The sequence below is a fragment of the Mercenaria mercenaria genome, chromosome 13, assembly GCF_021730395.1.
Source record: "Mercenaria mercenaria strain notata chromosome 13, MADL_Memer_1, whole genome shotgun sequence".
NCBI lineage: Eukaryota > Metazoa > Mollusca > Bivalvia > Venerida > Veneridae > Mercenaria > Mercenaria mercenaria.
Window position 1 is genome coordinate 52,990,229 of NC_069373.1, and position 18,644 is coordinate 53,008,872.

Here is an 18,644-nt window from a genome sequence, read left to right on the forward strand (position 1 = left end):
TGTCCCGTGTCTTTGGAACATAGTGGGGGTAAGAGTGAGGTTGGGTGCGCAGCATAAACCGGTTTAAGCTCCCCAGTGGTGTTTTTGCCACTGACCGTTCCAAGGCGGTGCCCCACTGTGTTCCATTGTTTGTTTGTTTTGTCCTTACGTGTTGGCTTTGTGTGTGTGGTGCGCGCGTCTGCGTGTTCCATTGTTTGTTCGTTTTGTCCTTGTGTGTTGGCTTTGTGTGTGTGATGCACGCGTCTGCCTGCTGGGGGTTTCGTGTTGAGGAGGCTGCGTTTTTCGTGTTGAGGAGGCTGCCATTCCCTGTTTGATATTTGTCTTTGTTTTTATTGATTGAGTCTGTTCATGAACAGTAATGGAAAATGCAACACTGCCAACGCCCCCTAGCACCGGCTTAAGCAGTATTCAATCTTCAAATCTAAAGGAGTTGAAATCAATGATCCCGAAGGACCAGAAAATATAACAACACTGAGATGAAGTCGGAATATGATTTTGATTGCTGAAGGAATGAGGTTGTTATAGTTTAAAAAAGATAATCTCTAGGAATTTCGCAAAGTCAGTTTTATTTATTTATTATTTTGGGTTTTACGGCGCACCAGAGTTACAGCAAAACCAAGTGTTATGACCCTATTAGTCGTCTCTTACGATCATGCAAGGGTAAGGCAGTGGTTCGAATTCTTTTCGTACATAGATCGTCCCAGAACCACATGGGGCCCATAACTCTTGTTATACCTGTCCGATTTGGCCCGGCCGTATTTCCCAGTAAAAGCTATATTTATTACCATTTTCATTAAAATAGAAAAAGCGGAAACTTCACAGGTCGCTAAACACGACAGGAACAAAATGTTGCAGGCTCGGTTTGATTGAGCCTGTTCATGGACGGTAATGGAAATGCATGCTACCGTCCACACCCTCTAGCCCCAGGTTGAGCAGTACTCAACATGTACACGTGTTAAAAATACAAAAAGCAATTTAGAGACATCCGCAGATGTATTCAAACGGCGGTGCACATGGAACCTTCAATGATACACGTGTTGAGGCGTGTAATTCCATGAAAAGCGGCATTTGGTCCCCAGATAAAGTAATGGGTTTGCCCTAAACGAGAAAACAATGAGAAGAACTAAACAAACTGGAATTTAGAAAGGAGATCTGTGAGCCTGCATATCACAGGAACTGTCAAAAGACAAAATTGAAAAACAGGCACCATATCCAAGAGGTGATTATACAATACCCAAGGCTATGAAAGCTGGAGAATTGGAACCACCCAGGCCGAAATGGTCATGCTGAGAAACTAAACAATACCAATAACACGGCATAAAAGTCGTGCTGAACGATCTGAGAGTGAGTTGGGTTTTACGGCGAACCGACACAACGATCTGAGAAAAAGCCTTTAAATCCATATCCGTGACTGGATTCTAGATGCACAGAAAATGAAAGAATATCTTCTGTATTTGATATATAGGTCAATATATTTTTGGTCCTTTCAGATCATTGATTTCAGCCTTAAATATACATGAAGATTGAATATTGCTCAAGCCGGTTCTAGGGGACGTGTACAGTGTTGCATTTTCCATTTCTGCTCACGAACAGACTCAAATAAATCGAGTTTGCAATTTTCAGTTTGCCTTGTTCTCGGTGCTTCTGAGGGTTCTACTACAGCGTAGAAAGCAAAAGAAATGCTACATTAATGATTGCAACTTCAATAAAGTTGTTTCTGATGTAGCCAACGCATTCTCTTTCTCCATTAAATCTAACAATTTAAGGAATACGACTGACCTCATCGTCTGAAGCAAGTTAAAAGCCAGGGAAAACTATCCTAGTCGTCGGCTGACCGGTTTTGTCTACCGCTAAAGTGACTCCTAAATCGAATTGATAGACCTAGTGTTTGAGCGTGGCTTTCCCTATTGGATATCTATTATTGTTTTTGTGTGAGGATCTTTTAAAAGTTGCCTCAAAGGCACGAATTGTAAGCATTTGAAATTTAGAATATCTTTTAAAGATTAGAGAAAAGATAGTATTCTCTGTATCTGCATAGGAACCATCAACAATTACACGCAGTCATCTTATATTTTTTAAAACCATCTTACACACACATCATTGTCGATGCAGTCAAATGCCTCCAAGAATAAAACTTATTCACAGACTTCCGCCATTACCTTCAGAGCTTTCTTTTATACAAGAACGTTCTGCATTTAGAAACACATCCTTTCCAAACGAGGACAATGTTTTTACATTAAAGTGCACAGTTTTTTATAACTGAGAGTAAGTTGGTGTTTATTTCCTCTTCAATCCCACGCCCGTCGTTCTCCTCATTTACGCCCGTCTCTTTTTACTGCGAGTGAGATTATGTGCCCACCATATTATTGCTAGGCGGTGCCCCACTCTTGTTTTTTTTTTCTGATTGTGTGTGTTTGTGTGCGCGTCTGTGTAGTGGATTTACATTTTAGGGTGGCCGCTTTTTAGAACATGCTCTACTAGTAGCGTTTGTAACATGTCTTTCTCTTTTCTTAATTGTTCGATTTCGGCTGCCAGTAGACTTGATTTCCGCTGTTCATTGATATAGTCCTGTAATATCATAGTAACAACGAAACACTGACAAACATACTGCATAATCTTTTCAGTTGCGTCGCTGCATATGAAAATCTCTTGTAGATACTAGATATTGATAAAACTAATACCGGGGTATATATATATATTGGTATATTAAACATTATCCGTAGCAACAGTGGGAGGAATTAAAAAGATATATGAAGAAATTGATATAAAAGCTTAATATAACAATGAATGATTTAAGTGCATAACGCAACTTTATATATGTATATATTAAGATATATTATACACGTGCGAACGTTAATGCGTGATCTACTAGTAGCTTTTGTAACATGTCTTTCTCTTTTCTTAATTGTTCGATTTCGGCTGCTAGTAGACTTGATTTCCGCTGTTCATTAATATAGTCCTGTAATAGCATAATAACTACGAAACACTGACAAACATACTGCATAATCTTTTCAGTTGCGCCGCTGCATATGAAAATCTCCTGTAGATACTAGATATTGATAAAACTAATATATACTGGTATATTAAATATTATCCGTAGCAATAGTGGGAGGAATTAAAAACATATATGAAGAAATTGATATAAAAGCTTCATATAACAATGAATGATTTAAGTGCATTACAGAGTTTTGGACCGGACACAAAATTGCGGACAGATGGAATGACAGAATGACGGACGGATGGAAATGGCATTCTTATAGTCCCCAAAACTGCTTTTCAACCAGTAGGGGACTAATAATGTTCTATGTATGCATCAGCAGCAAGCATGGCACTGGCCCCGCAAAATACCAAAACCAAATCTGTTACATCCTCACACAAATGCCTGCAAGAAAAAAGTTCAAGTAAGATGTTTTGTTTATTTGTTCAATTTGGATATTATAATGTTTTTCAATGGTATTTTAGTTATGTAAAAGGCAGTTAGTGTTCAGGACTGACTTGTTCTTCACAAGTAACTGAAACTCCCTCACATGAATCAGATGCATTCGCCCTGGGCAGGGATCAAACTCGTAACTTCCTGTTGCATAGTCTTGTACTCTTCATTCTGAGCTGAACATGCATACTTCCAAAGGACTGTACCATGGATCTTAAGGCATAACACTATTATATTTTTGACTCATAACGCAAAAACCACGATAAAACTTTATATATGTATATATTAAGATATATTATACACGCACGTGCGAAATTTAATGCATGCTCTACTAGTAGCTTTTGTAACATGTCTTTCTCTTAATTGTTCGATTTCGGCTGCCAGTAGACTGGATTTCCGCTGTTTCATTAATATAGTCCTGTAATATCATAGTAACAACGAAACACTGACAAACATACTGCATAATCTTTTCAGTTGCGCCGCTGCATATGAAAATCTCCTGTAGATACTAGATATTGATAAAACTAATATATATATTAGTTTATATTTGAAGATTGAATGCTGTTTAAACCGGAGCTAGGGGAGGGGCAGTGTTGCATTTTCCATTACTGATCATGAACAGACTCAATCTAACCGAGTCTGCAGTTTTCATTCTTTGTCATGTTCTTGGTGCTTCCGAGGGATCTACTTTCTATATTTTTATTTGCAAATCGTAAGCTACATAATTATAGCAGCAAAAGCCACGCAGGTTTCGACAGTCAAACAAAATAGAAAAGAAAAAGTGGAAACTTCACAGGTCGCTCAACACGGCAATATTGAAAATTGCAGGCTCGGTTTGATTGAGCCTGTTCATGGACGGTAGTTGAAATGCATGCTACTGTCCACGCCTTCTAGCCCCATTTCTGTGCTAAATTGCTTTCAAATATATAACTGTGTAGCGATAGGTAAGTTTTGTATTACCCGACAAATAATTTGAAACAATATAATTAGCTAATAGCTGAAGATGTGTCCGCACTTTACTTGCATGGGTTGGTAATATACTGTTTCTTGTGCGAGCCTTTGGAAACACTGAAATTTAAGCATCTGTTATTCCGTTGTACCACAAATGTGCTCGCATTAAAAGCATAAATTGAATTTCAAACATAGTAGCGCCGAACAAGAACCAAGATACCTTGATTTGCTTGTTAGTGAATTTATCTTATGACTGCCATATAGTCACACCTTTACACGATCTTTTGACTGATAATCAACCAATAAGAAAACTGGAACAACAACGGGAGCATTTCAAAAACTGCAATCATGTGAAAAACAAATGAATATCCAATAGGGAAAGAACCCGCCCGCTTAGCTCAGTAGGTAGAGCGTCGGTCTACGGATCGCGGGGTCACGAGTTCGATCCTCGGGCGGGGCGTATGTTCTCTGTGACTATTTGATAAACGACATTGTGTCTGAAATCATTAGTCCTCCACCTCTGATTCATGTGGGGAAGTTGGCAGTTACTTGCAGAGAACAGGTTTGTACTGGTACAGAATCCAGGAACACTGGTTAGGTTAACTGCCCGCCGTTACATGACTGAAATACTGTTGAAAAACGGCGTTAAACCCAAAACAAACAAACAAACCAATAGGGAAGGCGACGTTGTGAAAACGCAGCCTTCCCAAACTTAAATCTAACACGCAGACGTGCACACGACCAACACAAAGAGTTAACACACATGGACTAAACACAGCAAGGCACCGGCGGCTAAACCACCGTAGGGAGCTTAAACCGTTCTATAGTTATTTATTTTGATGGGTTTAACATCGGAATTGCACACTTAGAGGTAATATGGCGACTTCGAGCTTAAACCGAGTTATGGTTTAACCCGTTTATAAGGCTTACCTTAACCTAATGTCATGTGCTATCATTTATAAATTCTGGTCAATCATGTATAACAGAAACTCCCTTGTGTTCAGAGAGAAAATAATTATCAATTTTTGGACCGTTTTATTTCAAGCGTTATCCTATGCCTTACCTACCATTGAATATATCACTGAGCGTTTAAAGACGGTGATAAAAAGAATAGCGTAGAAAGCAAAAGAAATGCTACATTAATGATTGCAACTTCAATAAAGTTGTTTTTGATGTAGCCAACGCATTCTCTTTCTCCATTAAATCTTAAATCTAACAATTTAAGGAATACGACTGACCTTATCGTCTGAAGCAAGTTAAAAGTCAGGGAAAACTATCCTAGTCGTCGGCTGACCGGTTTTGTCTACCGCTAAAGTGACTCCTAAATCGAATTGATAGACCTAGTGTTTGAGCGTGGCTTTCCCTATTGGATATCTATTATTGTTTTTGTGTGAGGATCTTTTAAAAGTTGCCTCAAAGGCACGAATTGTAAGCATTTAAAATTTAGAATATCTTTTAAAGATTAGAGAAAAGATAGTATTCTCTGTATCTGCATAGGAACCATCAATAATTACACGCAGTCATCTTATCTTTTTTAAAACCATCTTACACACACATCATTGTCGATGCGGTCAAATGCCTCCCAGAATAAAACTTATTCACAGACTTCCGCCATTACCTTCAGAGCTTTCTTTTATACGAGAACGTTCTGCATTTAGAAACACATCCTTTCCAAACGAGGAAAATGTTTTTACATTAAAGTGCACAGTTTTTTTATAACTGAGAGTAAGACAGTTTTTTTTGTTGATGTTTATTTCCTCTTCCATCCCACGCCCGTCGTCCACCTCATTTACGCCCGTCTCTCTTTTTACTGCGAGTGAGATTATGTGCCCACCATATTATTGGCCACCGGCCGTCCCTAGGCGGTGCCCCACTCTTGTTTTTTTTTCCTGATTGTGTGTGGTCGTGTGCGCGTCTGCGTGGTGGATTTACATTTTAGGGTGGCCGCTTTTTAGAACATGCTCTACTAGTACCGTTTGTAACATATCTTTCTCTTTTCTTAATTGTTCGATTTCGGCTGCCAGTAGACTGGTTTTCCGCTGTTCATTGATATAGTCCTGTAATATCATAGTAACAACGAAACACTGACAAACATACTGCATAATCTTTTCAGTTGCGCCGCTGCATATGAAAATCTCCTGTAGATACTAGATATTGATAAAACTAATATATATATATATATATATATATATATATATATATATATATTGGTATATTAAACACTATCCGTAGCAACAGTGGGAGGAATTAAAAAAATATATGAAGAAATTGATATAAAAGCTTCATATAACAATGAATGATTTAAGTGCATAACGCAAAAACCACGATAAAACTTTATATATATATATATATATATATATATATATATATATATATATATATATTAAGATATATTATACGCGGGCGAACGTTAATGCGTGCTCTACTAGTAGCTTTTGTAACATGTCTTTCTCATTTCTTAATTGTTCGGTTTCGGCTGCTAAAAGACTTGATTTCCGCTGTTCATTGATATAGTCCTGTAATATCGTAGTAACAACGAAACACTGACAAACATACTGCATAATCTTTTCAGTTGCGCCGCTGCATATGAAAATCTCCTGTAGATACTAGATATTGATAAAACTATATATATATATGTATATATATATATATATATATATAGGTATATTAAACATTATCCGTAGCAACAGTGGGAGGAAGTAAAAAATTATATGAAGAAATTGATATAAAAGCTTCATATAACAATGAATGATTTAATTGCATAACGCAAAAACCACGATAAAACTTTATAAATGTATATATTAAGATATATTATACACGTGCCAACGTTAATGCGTCCTCTACTAGTAGCTTTTGTAACATGTCTTTCTCTTTTCTTAATTGTTCGATTTCGGCTGCCTGTAGACTTGATTTCCGCTGTTAATTAATATAGTCCTGTATTATCATAGTAACAACGAAACACTGACAAACATACTGCATAATCTTTTCAGTTGCGCCGTTGCATATGAAAATCTCCTGTAGATACTAGATATTGATAAAACTAATATATATTGGTATATTAAATATTATCCGTTCCAATAGTGGGAGGAATTAAAAAAATATATGAAGAAATTGATATAAAAGCTTCATATAACAATGAATGATTTAAGTGCATTACAGAGTTTTGGACCGGACACAAAATTGCGGACAGATGGAATGATGGAATGACAGAATGACGGACGGATGGAAATGGCATTCTTATAGTCCCCAAAACTGGTTTTCAACCAGTAGGAGACTAATAATGTTCTATGTATGCATCAGCAGCAAGCATGGCACTGGCCCCGCAAAATACCAAAACCAAATCTGTTACATCCTCACACAAATGCCTGCAAGAAAAAAGTTCAAGTAAGATGTTTTGTTTATTTGTTCAATTTGGATATTATAATGTTTTTCAATGGTATTTTAGTTATGTAAAAGGCAGTTAGTGTTCAGGACTGACTTGTTCTTCACAAGTAACTGAAACTCCCTCACATGAATCAGATGCATTCGCCCTGGGCAGGGATCAAACTCGTAACTTCCTGTTGCATAGTCTTGTACTCTTCATTCTGAGCTGAACATGCATACTTCCAAAGGACTGTACCATGGATCTTAAGGCATAACACTATTATATTTTTGACTCATAACGCAAAAACCACGATAAAACTTTATATATGTATATATTAAGATATATTATACACGCACGTGCGAAATTTAATGCATGCTCTACTAGTAGCTTTTGTAACATGTCTTTCTCTTAATTGTTCGATTTCGGCTGCCAGTAGACTGGATTTCCGCTGTTTCATTAATATAGTCCTGTAATATCATAGTAACAACGAAACACTGACAAACATACTGCATAATCTTTTCAGTTGCGCCGCTGCATATGAAAATCTCCTGTAGATACTAGATATTGATAAAACTAATATATATATTAGTTTATATTTGAAGATTGAATGCTGTTTAAACCGGAGCTAGGGGAGGGGCAGTGTTGCATTTTCCATTACTGATCATGAACAGACTCAATCTAACCGAGTCTGCAGTTTTCATTCTTTGTCATGTTCTTGGTGCTTCCGAGGGATCTACTTTCTATATTTTATTTGCAAATCGTAAGCTACATAATTATAGCAGCAAAAGCCACGCAGGTTTCGACAGTCTTAAACAAAATAGAAAAGAAAAAGTGGAAACTTCACAGGTCGCTCAACACGGCAATATTGAAAATTGCAGGCTCGGTTTGATTGAGCCTCTTCATGGACGGTAGTTGAAATGCATGCTACTGTCCACGCCTTCTAGCCCCATTTCTGTGCTAAATTGCTTTCAAATATATAACTGTGTAGCGATAGGTAAGTTTTGTATTACCCGACAAATAATTTGAAACAATATAATTAGCTAATAGCTGAAGATGTGCCCGCACTTTACTTGCATGGGTTGGTAATATACTGTTTCTTGTGCGAGCCTTTGGAAACGCTGAAATTTAAGCATCTGTTATTCCGTTGTACCACAAATGTGCTCGCATTAAAAGCATAAATTGAATTTCAAACATAGTAGCGCCGAACAAGAACCAAGATACCTTGATTTGCTTGTTAGTGAATTTATCTTATGACTGCCATATAGTCACACCTTTACACGATCTTTTGACTGATAATCAACCAATAAGAAAACTGGAACAACAACGGGAGCATTTCAAGAACTGTAATCATGTGAAAAACAAATGAATATCCAATAGGGAAAGAACCCGCCCGCTTAGCTCAGTAGGTAGAGCGTCGGTCTACGGATCGCGGGGTCACGAGTTCGATCCTCGGGCGGGGCGTATGTTCTCTGTGACTATTTGATAAACGACATTGTGTCTGAAATCATTAGTCCTCCACCTCTGATTCATGTGGGGAAGTTGGCAGTTACTTGCAGAGAACAGGTTTGTACTGGTACAGAATCCAGGAACACTGGTTAGGTTAACTGCCCGCCGTTACATGACTGAAATACTGTTGAAAAACGGCGTTAAACCCAAAACAAACAAACAAACCAATAGGGAAGGCGACGTTGTGAAAACGCAGCCTTCCCAAACTTAAATCTAACACGCAGACGTGCACACGACCAACACAAAGAGTTAACACACATGGACTAAACACAGCAAGGCACCGGCGGCTAAACCACCGTAGGGAGCTTAAACCGTTCTATAGTTATTTATTTTGATGGGTTTAACATCGGAATTGCACACGTAGAGGTAATATGGCGACTTCGAGCTTAAACCGAGTTATGGTTTAACCCGTTTATAAGGCTTACTTTAACCTAATGTCATGTGCTATCATTTATAAATTCTGGTCAATCATGTATAACAGAAACTCCCTTGTGTTCAGAGAGAAAATAATTATCAATTTTGGACCGTTTTATTTCAAGCGTTATCCTATGCCTTACCTACCATTGAATATATCACTGAGCGTTTAAAGACGGTGATAAAAAGAATAGCGTAGAAAGCAAAAGAAATGCTACATTAATGATTGCAACTTCAATAAAGTTGTTTTTGATGTAGCCAACGCATTCTCTTTCTCCATTAAATCTTAAATCTAACAATTTAAGGAATACGACTGACCTTATCGTCTGAAGCAAGTTAAAAGTCAGGGAAAACTATCCTAGTCGTCGGCTGACCGTTTTTGTCTACCGCTAAAGTGACTCCTAAATCGAATTGATAGACCTAGTGTTTGAGCGTGGCTTTCCCTATTGGATATCTATTATTGTTTTTGTGTGAGGATCTTTTAAAAGTTGCCTCAAAGGCACGAATTGTAAGCATTTAAAATTTAGAATATCTTTTAAAGATTAGAGAAAAGATAGTATTCTCTGTATCCGCATAGGAACCATCAATAATTACACGCAGTCATCTTATCTTTTTTAAAACCATCTTACACACATCATTGTCGATGCGGTCAAATGCCTCCCAGAATAAAACTTATTCACAGACTTCCGCCATTACCTTCAGAGCTTTCTTTTATACGAGAACGTTCTGCATTTAGAAACACATCCTTTCCAAACGAGGAAAATGTTTTTACATTAAAGTGCACAGTTTTTTTTATAACTGAGAGTAAGACAGTTTTTTTTTTTGTTGATGTTTATTTCCTCTTCCATCCTACGCCCGTCGTCCACCTCATTTACGCCCGTCTCTCTTTTTACTGCGAGTGAGATTATGTGCCCACCATATTATTGGCCACCGGCCGTCCCTAGGCGGTGCCCCACTCTTGTTTTTTTTTCCTGATTGTGTGTGGTCGTGTGCGCGTCTGCGTGGTGGATTTACATTTTAGGGTGGCCGCTTTTTAGAACATGCTCTACTAGTACCGTTTGTAACATATCTTTCTCTTTTCTTAATTGTTCGATTTCGGCTGCCAGTAGACTGGTTTTCCGCTGTTCATTGATATAGTCCTGTAATATCATAGTAACAACGAAACACTGACAAACATACTGCATAATCTTTTCAGTTGCGCCGCTGCATATGAAAATCTCCTGTAGATACTAGATATTGATAAAACTAATACCGGGGTATATATATGTATATATATTGGTATATTAAACATTATCCGTAGCAACAGTGGGAGGAATTAAAAAAATATATGAAGAAATTGATATAAAAGCTTCCTATAACAATGAATGATTTCAGTGCATAACGCAAAAACCACGATAAAACTTTATATATGTATATATTAAGATATATTATACACGTGCGAACGTTAATGCGTGCTCTACTAGTAGCTTTTGTGACATGTCTTTCTCTTTTCTTAATTGTTCGATTTCGGCTGCTAGTAGACTTGATTTCCGCTGTTCATTAATATAGTCCTGTAATATCATAGTAACAACGAAACACTGACAAGCATACTGCATACTCTTTTCAGTTGCGCCGCTGCATATGAAAATCTCCTGTAGATACTAGATATTGATAAAACTAATATATATATATATATTGGTATATTAAACACTATCCGTAGCAACAGTGGGGGGAATTAAAAAAATATATGAAGAAATTGATATAAAAGCTTCATATAACAATGAATGATTTAAGTGCATAACGCAAAAACCACGATAAAACTTTATATATATATATATATATATATATATATATATATATATATATATATATATATATATATATATATACGTTACCAAATTCAAATTACATGAACTTGCATTACACAGAATTGAAAAATTACCGATGCAGCTTTGTGATGTTTTCGATATCATAACTCTACATGTAAGGCAAGCAATGATATCCATATCATTAGGAGAAATGTCAAGAAAAATAACGAGAAAATTAACATTCATTTGTCCGTCCCTACCTAGTAAAATTTAAATAGTTACACGGTATGTCTGCAACATGAAGCAGTGTTTTCCAAATGATAAATGCTGTATTAAATCATCCCTCTTACTGTATTTTACAAAATCAAATTGAACCTAGTCCATGTATCCAACGTAATGGGAATTCAAAATTTAAGCACTCAGTACTTCTCAAATTCTGCTATGAAAGCACAATCTAAATCCGGAAAGCTCTCCTCAGACATGTACAGTCCAGCTCGAGTGACTGGCCACTGTACCTTTTAATTAAGCTCTTTATGTCCTATTTCACTGTTCCAGTATAAACATTTAAACACGTATAAACTGGAGACTCACTGCACCAAAAGAGATAACTTTTAATAGCTGCCATAATACTTTTGGCTTCATAATGTTATCAGTTACGGTTACTTCCGTGTACCACATGTGATAGATTTTTTGAAAGATTTTTGTAATAAATAATTAAATATATGTTTTTAAGAAATATTTCTATGAAAACTAACACTGAATTATGAATAGCAGGTTGACTTTTCCTATATTTACAAAATTTTTAGTTTGTGACATTCATAGGTAACAGCAGAACGACCGCAGTACCATTTACATTACCTCCTTATATCGAAATGCAGTTTGTGCATATATGATCATAGTATTATCAATGATATCTGGACAATGACAACAGAACTAAAAGCATATTGTAGATGTACGATTATGTTATTTTCAGTATTACACAATCAAGTCCCCTTTAACTTTTAACTCTCAGTTACATCTGGAACATGTTAGTTGGTAAGGCTGAAGATGATGGAAGAAAACTAACACAGAAGTAAACAATGCTGTGACCTTAATTGAAAGTTACACATTTGTTTTCGGTTAGAACACATATTCTAACACATCTTCTTATGCTACATTTGAAAGCTGGCAAATATCTTTAAAACTCCCAAAACTGCATATCTTTGTTTAAATTTAATTAAGCAAATTTAGAATTCATAATGTAAATTATAGTCAATAAGTTAAGAAAGACACTTTTGAAAATGAGAGATTAGATCGTGGAAGGAGTAAAACCTCAAATTTACTAGATTACGTGTATGTTGAAATTCAGAAAATAGTTTTAAGACATTTTCAAATTATATAGTATTCCATGGGATTAGAGTTGGTAAATATGTTTCTGCCAAATATTAAATTTGTAAGTGGATAGCAAAAATAGCTTTGTATCATATTATGGACCAAAATTGCTAAATTCAGACTAAAATGGAGTTCCTGCATTTTAAGTATAAAGGAGTATATCTCAAGATACCGGGGTAAGCTATTATATTTCAAGTTCATCCTTGAAGTAAAACAACTATTACATGTAATACACATTTGTATCGTTTGAATATGATCATTTGATGTACAAACTTACTGAGAGGGCACAGGAAAAACTGAATTGTGTGCACATTGTGTATGATGATAATTTAAGTAACCTTTGACCTACACATATCTCTCATCATTTTACTCAATTTAATCAAAGAATGACAATTCAATTCCATATATTCCTCCTGCTCTAAAGGAGCAACATGTAGACATTAACTGTTATTCACAAGTTGTCAGAAAACGACATCTTAGCAATGAATAATAATTTCAACCCGACATCGTACATTTTAACTGTTATAGAAATTATATCCTGGAAGTACTTCACCTGTCTCCTGTCATTTAATATCATTCATGCTTATTTCACAAGAATAAAATTAGTCTTTTAAGCTGTTTTAATGAACAATATATTCATGTTTTCAGACTTAATAGTGTGCAAATTACAAGAGGTCCTACCTATGTAGATGTAAAGGGTATGTCACAGTGCAATTCTGGTAAAAAAAATATTACGTTACCGTTACGTATGTAACATTTCTAATGGCCATGCAACTTGATTATAAGTAAATACTTTACTGAAAAAGGAAGGTCTTATATAAATATATATAAGAGAAAGCCAACCTATTAAAATTCCATACACGCATCTAGCATGTAGCAAATACATAGTTGATGAAGTTTTGATGCGCTTTTCACACAAGTAAAGATCTTTGTACCTTTTCAATAGTTTAACTAAACATTTTGTTAAACATGCATAACTTCAAAGTGTTATCACGTTTTAATTACGAAAAGTTCTGTAACTGGCCTCTTGCTTAAATTATTCAAAAAGGAAAAGAAAAGGTAAAAAATCAGTCGTGTTATGTATTCTACATGGCTAATTATTGCGAAAAGCATTGACATTTTCAATTTACTTTACACAGTAAAACGCATACTTGCAGGAACGTTAGAAAATGACACGAAGTTTTCACATTTTTATCATTTTACATCAATATATATTATCTTGAAATGAATTAAAGGATTATATTTGTAACATATTTTTCATGTTTTTGCATAAATGGAACACAGGTTAATGTAGTAAAAGTAGTTTTAAACTAAGAAACATTAATTTTATATAGTTTGATCAGATTATGACTGAAACACTCTGTCTCAGATGAAACGTTTTTAGAATTAAAGTTTTGCAAGTGAAATCATTTTGAAACTATCATGATGTAAATTCTACAGTACCTTATTATGAAAGGTCATTTATCATCAAATAAAGAGTTCTAAAGAAATATCACCATATTTTCCTTACATTTTTTATATCAGCTGAATCTTTGAAATTTCAGTGTCATGTTAAATGCTTGTTTAGATCATATTTACACATGATAAGACAGAGAACTGCAATAAAACCCTGTATATACCCTACTGCAAGGTTCGGTCTCTTTTCTCTGTTATTCTACTGGACTACTATAAGTTTTTCTCCGGGCACAAAATACAAAGGACCTACTTTTTGGGGTGTGTGAGTCAGAGAGGGTGTAATGTGGCGGTTTGTGTTTTGAGTGGCGGCGATGACTGGTGTGTTTGTTTGTTTGTTTGTGTGTGTGGTTGGGGGGGGGGGGGGGGGGGGGGGGGGGGGGGGACTAATAATGTATATGTGAGGAAAGTGGTGTGGATTTTCGCACTGCTCAAATCGTCTTATTATTACCTATCTATATCCGAAGTTTAAAATCAATACCTTGAATAGTTTTGAAGTTGTGGTCTGGAAACAAGATACAAAGGACAGCATTGCCATTTGAACTAAGTTTGTGACATTGAACTTTGACCTACCAATCATGTTCATGGGCTCTGTACATCATCTCATCGCCTCCTATTCATATGCCGAGTTTGAAGTCAATATTTTGAACGGTTTTGAAGTTATGCTCTGGACTCAAAATATAACAGATCTGACCTCTTGGGCGGTAACTCGGCCAGCCTCGTTACTGCCCAATGCACAGGTGCCCTCGGGACGGATATTTCTATCCGATTTGTAAACACATGACAGATATTATTATTCTGGTGATTTCACCGGTGGTGGAAAACTCCATCTCTCGTGCAGTAAATGACGTATTATGAACTACATCTGTACAGAAGATTTGTGTAGTAATAATAATGTTTTACGTAAAAATCAAATACCTTGATAGTTTTTCGTTGTTCCTTATAACATATTTCTCGATTCAAAAAACGTCCTTTTAAGGAAATAACATAACGTTTTACTGCAGATGATAAAACTAAATCGGAACTATTACGTTGTTTTCGTGTTTGTAACGTCATGACGTACTTCCTGTTTATTGACGTAAAGTTCCAGCGCTTTGTTAATACGCTACTATAAGAAAAAAATGTGCTATAAAAATATCTGTTTGAATTTATTTTTACTATTTTTTGTTGAGTATAGCATACAAGAAAAAAATTCAATCACTGGTGGTAGGTGCAGATGGAAATATCCGGCTCTTAGGTAACTGATTAAGCGGTAACTCGACAAGAGCCTCGTTATCGCCAGAAACACTTACCCTCGAGCCGGATATTCCCATCTGCACCTACTACCAGTGAAAGAATCATATAATATGAAACAAACAGCAATCGAATATGATTAAAATAAAGAAAATTAAGTTAGCAGTTAACTGTTAAAACGTGAAAGTTCATTGTTATCACTACCCTCCCGTTTATTCATACTAAATTCTTACCGTTTTTATAGTGCTGTTTTAAGTGCTGTTTTAAAACAGACTCTGAGCGGTCATGTTTCGGGAGACCCGTATTCTAAATTTTTGCGTAAAAGTTTGGAAACGGCACCGATCTATCATATCTTATACCTCAGTTCATTCATATCATCCGGATTTGTTTCAAGCTAAAATTGAAAATGACAGAGATTTAGCATCTATATCCAGCTATAATATTCACGTTATTCGAATTTGAAAGAAAAGATACACATACTGATAAAAACGGTTGAAGTTTCTATCTGAGTGTCAATATCGATTCGGTAAAATGCTAGATGGCGCTTGACCTTAAGGTTCAACAAGTTTTAGCAGATGAGATTTTGACGTAACGTTAACTAAAACATTAAACACCTTTTAAGTCCGCCTTGGCATGTCAAACGTTGCTAAATTTTATATGTATGTTATTATTATTGTATGTTTGTTATTGTTATTCAATGTCTTGTCATTCATATTCTAAAAGTCATTATTGTTATTCTATATTTCGTTATTCTTATTGTATATTTGATATTGTTATTCAATGTCGTGTCATTCATATTCTAAGTCTTACCATTGCTATTCTATATGTCGTTATTCTTATTGAACGTTCGATATTCTTATGGTAATCGCCATTATTGTTATTCTATATTTCGTTATTCTTATTGTATCTTTAATATTGTTATTTAATGTCGTGTCATTCATATTCTAAGTATTACCATTGTTATTGTATATGTCGTTATTCTTATTGTATGTTCGATATTATTTTCATAAGAGTCATCATTGTTGTTCAATATCTGACGTTTCTATTTACAAAACGTGCCATTCTTATTCTTATTCTATGTTACGTGATTGTATTTGTATAGCATCGCTGTGCTATTTATATCGCGGGAAATCGCACATACAATAAGAATATCAAGCTTTTAAAAACAATAATGAATATACAACAACAATAACGTCTTTTACAATAAGAATTGTAAAAGTTGTTAGTAAATTTAATGTTATCAATGTTTGTGCCATTCTAGTGCACTAAATGCTTTGCTTCTTTTTTAAGTTTTAGTCCAGTTTTTCCCAAGTACAGTGTTTTCTTTAATTTTATCATCTATCCTTACATTTTGATCAAATTTATGTATTTGATTTAATATCACCCTTTTCATAAATAACTAGCGAGCTAAGGTAAAGAAGGTGTAATTCAGCGACGTCTGGCGGAACGCCAAACGTTACGCTTCGCAACGTCGCGTCATTACGTTCTATAAAGCTGTTGGAAACAAAATGGCGTCGAGCGATGCAGGAGGGCGATACACCGGACACTTTGTTTTTTATTCTCGGCTGGATAATCTTGGTGGTTAAGCACTATATATGCTGTGTATGAGCAAGTCTTTTCTGTATGACAATAGGTACATTTAAGAATTTTGAAAGGCATATATTTTGAAGACAGCTGATGTGTATAAATGTTATTTATCATTCAGATATACTATAACATTGCTGTATTACATATAACCAAAGCAGTTATAAAGCGCATTGTCATCATAAACATGAAAAATTATGAATACATTTGATGTTTGTGTTCTGTTTTGTATTGTAGGTAGTGATGATATACTGACAATTTAACTGTTATTGTTTGCGAACACCCTATCGGTATTAACTTGCTCAACATTTGTTACTGACAACATCTCAACAAGTGACAAAAGCCAGTTGTCTGATGTTCAAAAACGAAAACTTTAGTCTGACTGGTTGAATCTTTCTATACATCTGTCTGAGTTTGTTTAGATGCAGTAGTTCCAAAAGATAAATTATAGCAAAAACAAGTATTTGGCGGTAGCTCAACCCCGAATATGTTACAACTTCACATGCAGATTACTATTTTTAAGATATATGCAACAAAATTCTTGAAGCACTTAATGAGATACATGCGACACAAACTTTTATGTATATTTTTTACTACGTCAAGGGCCATAACACTGGTCTGACTGTGTGAGATCAACACAGAACTTGCCTTGTTGGCGCGGACAGTAAAGAGAGTGACAGTGAGGGAACTATCTACTTCGATATTGAAGAATCCGATTTAGACTCTAATTGTAGTTTTTCTCGTGAGTCAACGTCATTACAGTCCAAAATGGCGCCCACTTTCTCTAAAGAAGATTTAAAAGAGATTGGTGCAACAATTGTGGAACAAATTAAATATGATCTTGTGAAAGAAATTAAAAATGAACTTCAGCTGGAAATTAAAAAGCTATGTGAAATTGAAACTGCAAAATTGCACGAGAAAATATCTTCTCTCCAAAGATCTAACATGGAACTTTCCACGAGCTTGAAGGCCACTCAACTTGAACTAGACGAACTAGAACAATATGGTAGAAGAATGTGCCTTAACATCTCCGGCATACCAGGAGACACCCACACTGCATCAGAGGATGTCGAGGCGAAAGTGGTAAAACATGTTAGAGATGTGGGTATCGAACTCACAAGTAATGACATAGATAAGTGCCATAGGATAGGAAAGCCCAAGGAAATTACGAATCGTACAGTCATAGTGAAGTTTACTAATTCCAAGGCTAGACAAAGTGTGTACGCAGCACGAAAAAGAATCGGCGATGGAATATTCGTCCAAAAAAAAACTTAACCCGTTTCCGAGAGAAACTCAGCTACGAAGCTAGGCAGCTTGTCCGAGCAAAAAATCTTTCTAAGACTTGGATTGCTGGATGCAAAGTGTTTGCCTCGATGTCGATTTCAAACCGTGTTATTCACAGTAAAGCGATGTCAGTGATCGAAGCTATACAGGAGGATAAAACCGTTTAAAAACGACTGAACTGAACTGTCACATCATCAATGTTTATCAACAAAAGTGTACTACTTTCTGACCTACTGTGTCATAATTATTTAGTGCATGAATAACTTCA

The 18,644-nt window shown here is 35.7% G+C and overlaps 1 protein-coding gene across 1 annotated transcript; it reads right to left on the bottom strand.

Annotated features, from left to right (window-relative positions):
* Nucleotides 1-2,439: 2,439 nt before the first annotated feature.
* LOC128547757 (golgin subfamily A member 6-like protein 7) lies at nt 2,440-11,227 on the bottom strand. Its single transcript, XM_053520898.1, has 6 exons — nt 11,126-11,227; nt 10,721-10,804; nt 6,808-6,897; nt 6,355-6,438; nt 2,870-2,959; nt 2,440-2,568 (listed from the first exon to the last, which is right to left on the bottom strand). Exons 1-6 carry the CDS (start codon nt 11,225-11,227, stop codon nt 2,440-2,442), a joined length of 579 nt encoding a protein of 192 aa, XP_053376873.1.
* Nucleotides 11,228-18,644: the final 7,417 nt, after the last annotated feature.

Excerpts from the sequence above, each read along its gene's own strand:
- LOC128547757 (XM_053520898.1), bottom strand. The coding sequence starts at position 11,227 with ATGATATTACAGGACTATATTAATGAACAGCGGAAATCAAGTCTACTA. Across the intron at positions 10,805-11,125 it reads ACATGTCACAAAAGCTACTA|GACTATATCAATGAACAGCG; the intron begins GTAGAGCACGCA and ends ATGATATTACAG. Across the intron at positions 6,898-10,720 it reads AGAAAGATATGTTACAAACG|GACTATATCAATGAACAGCG; the intron begins GTACTAGTAGAG and ends ACGATATTACAG.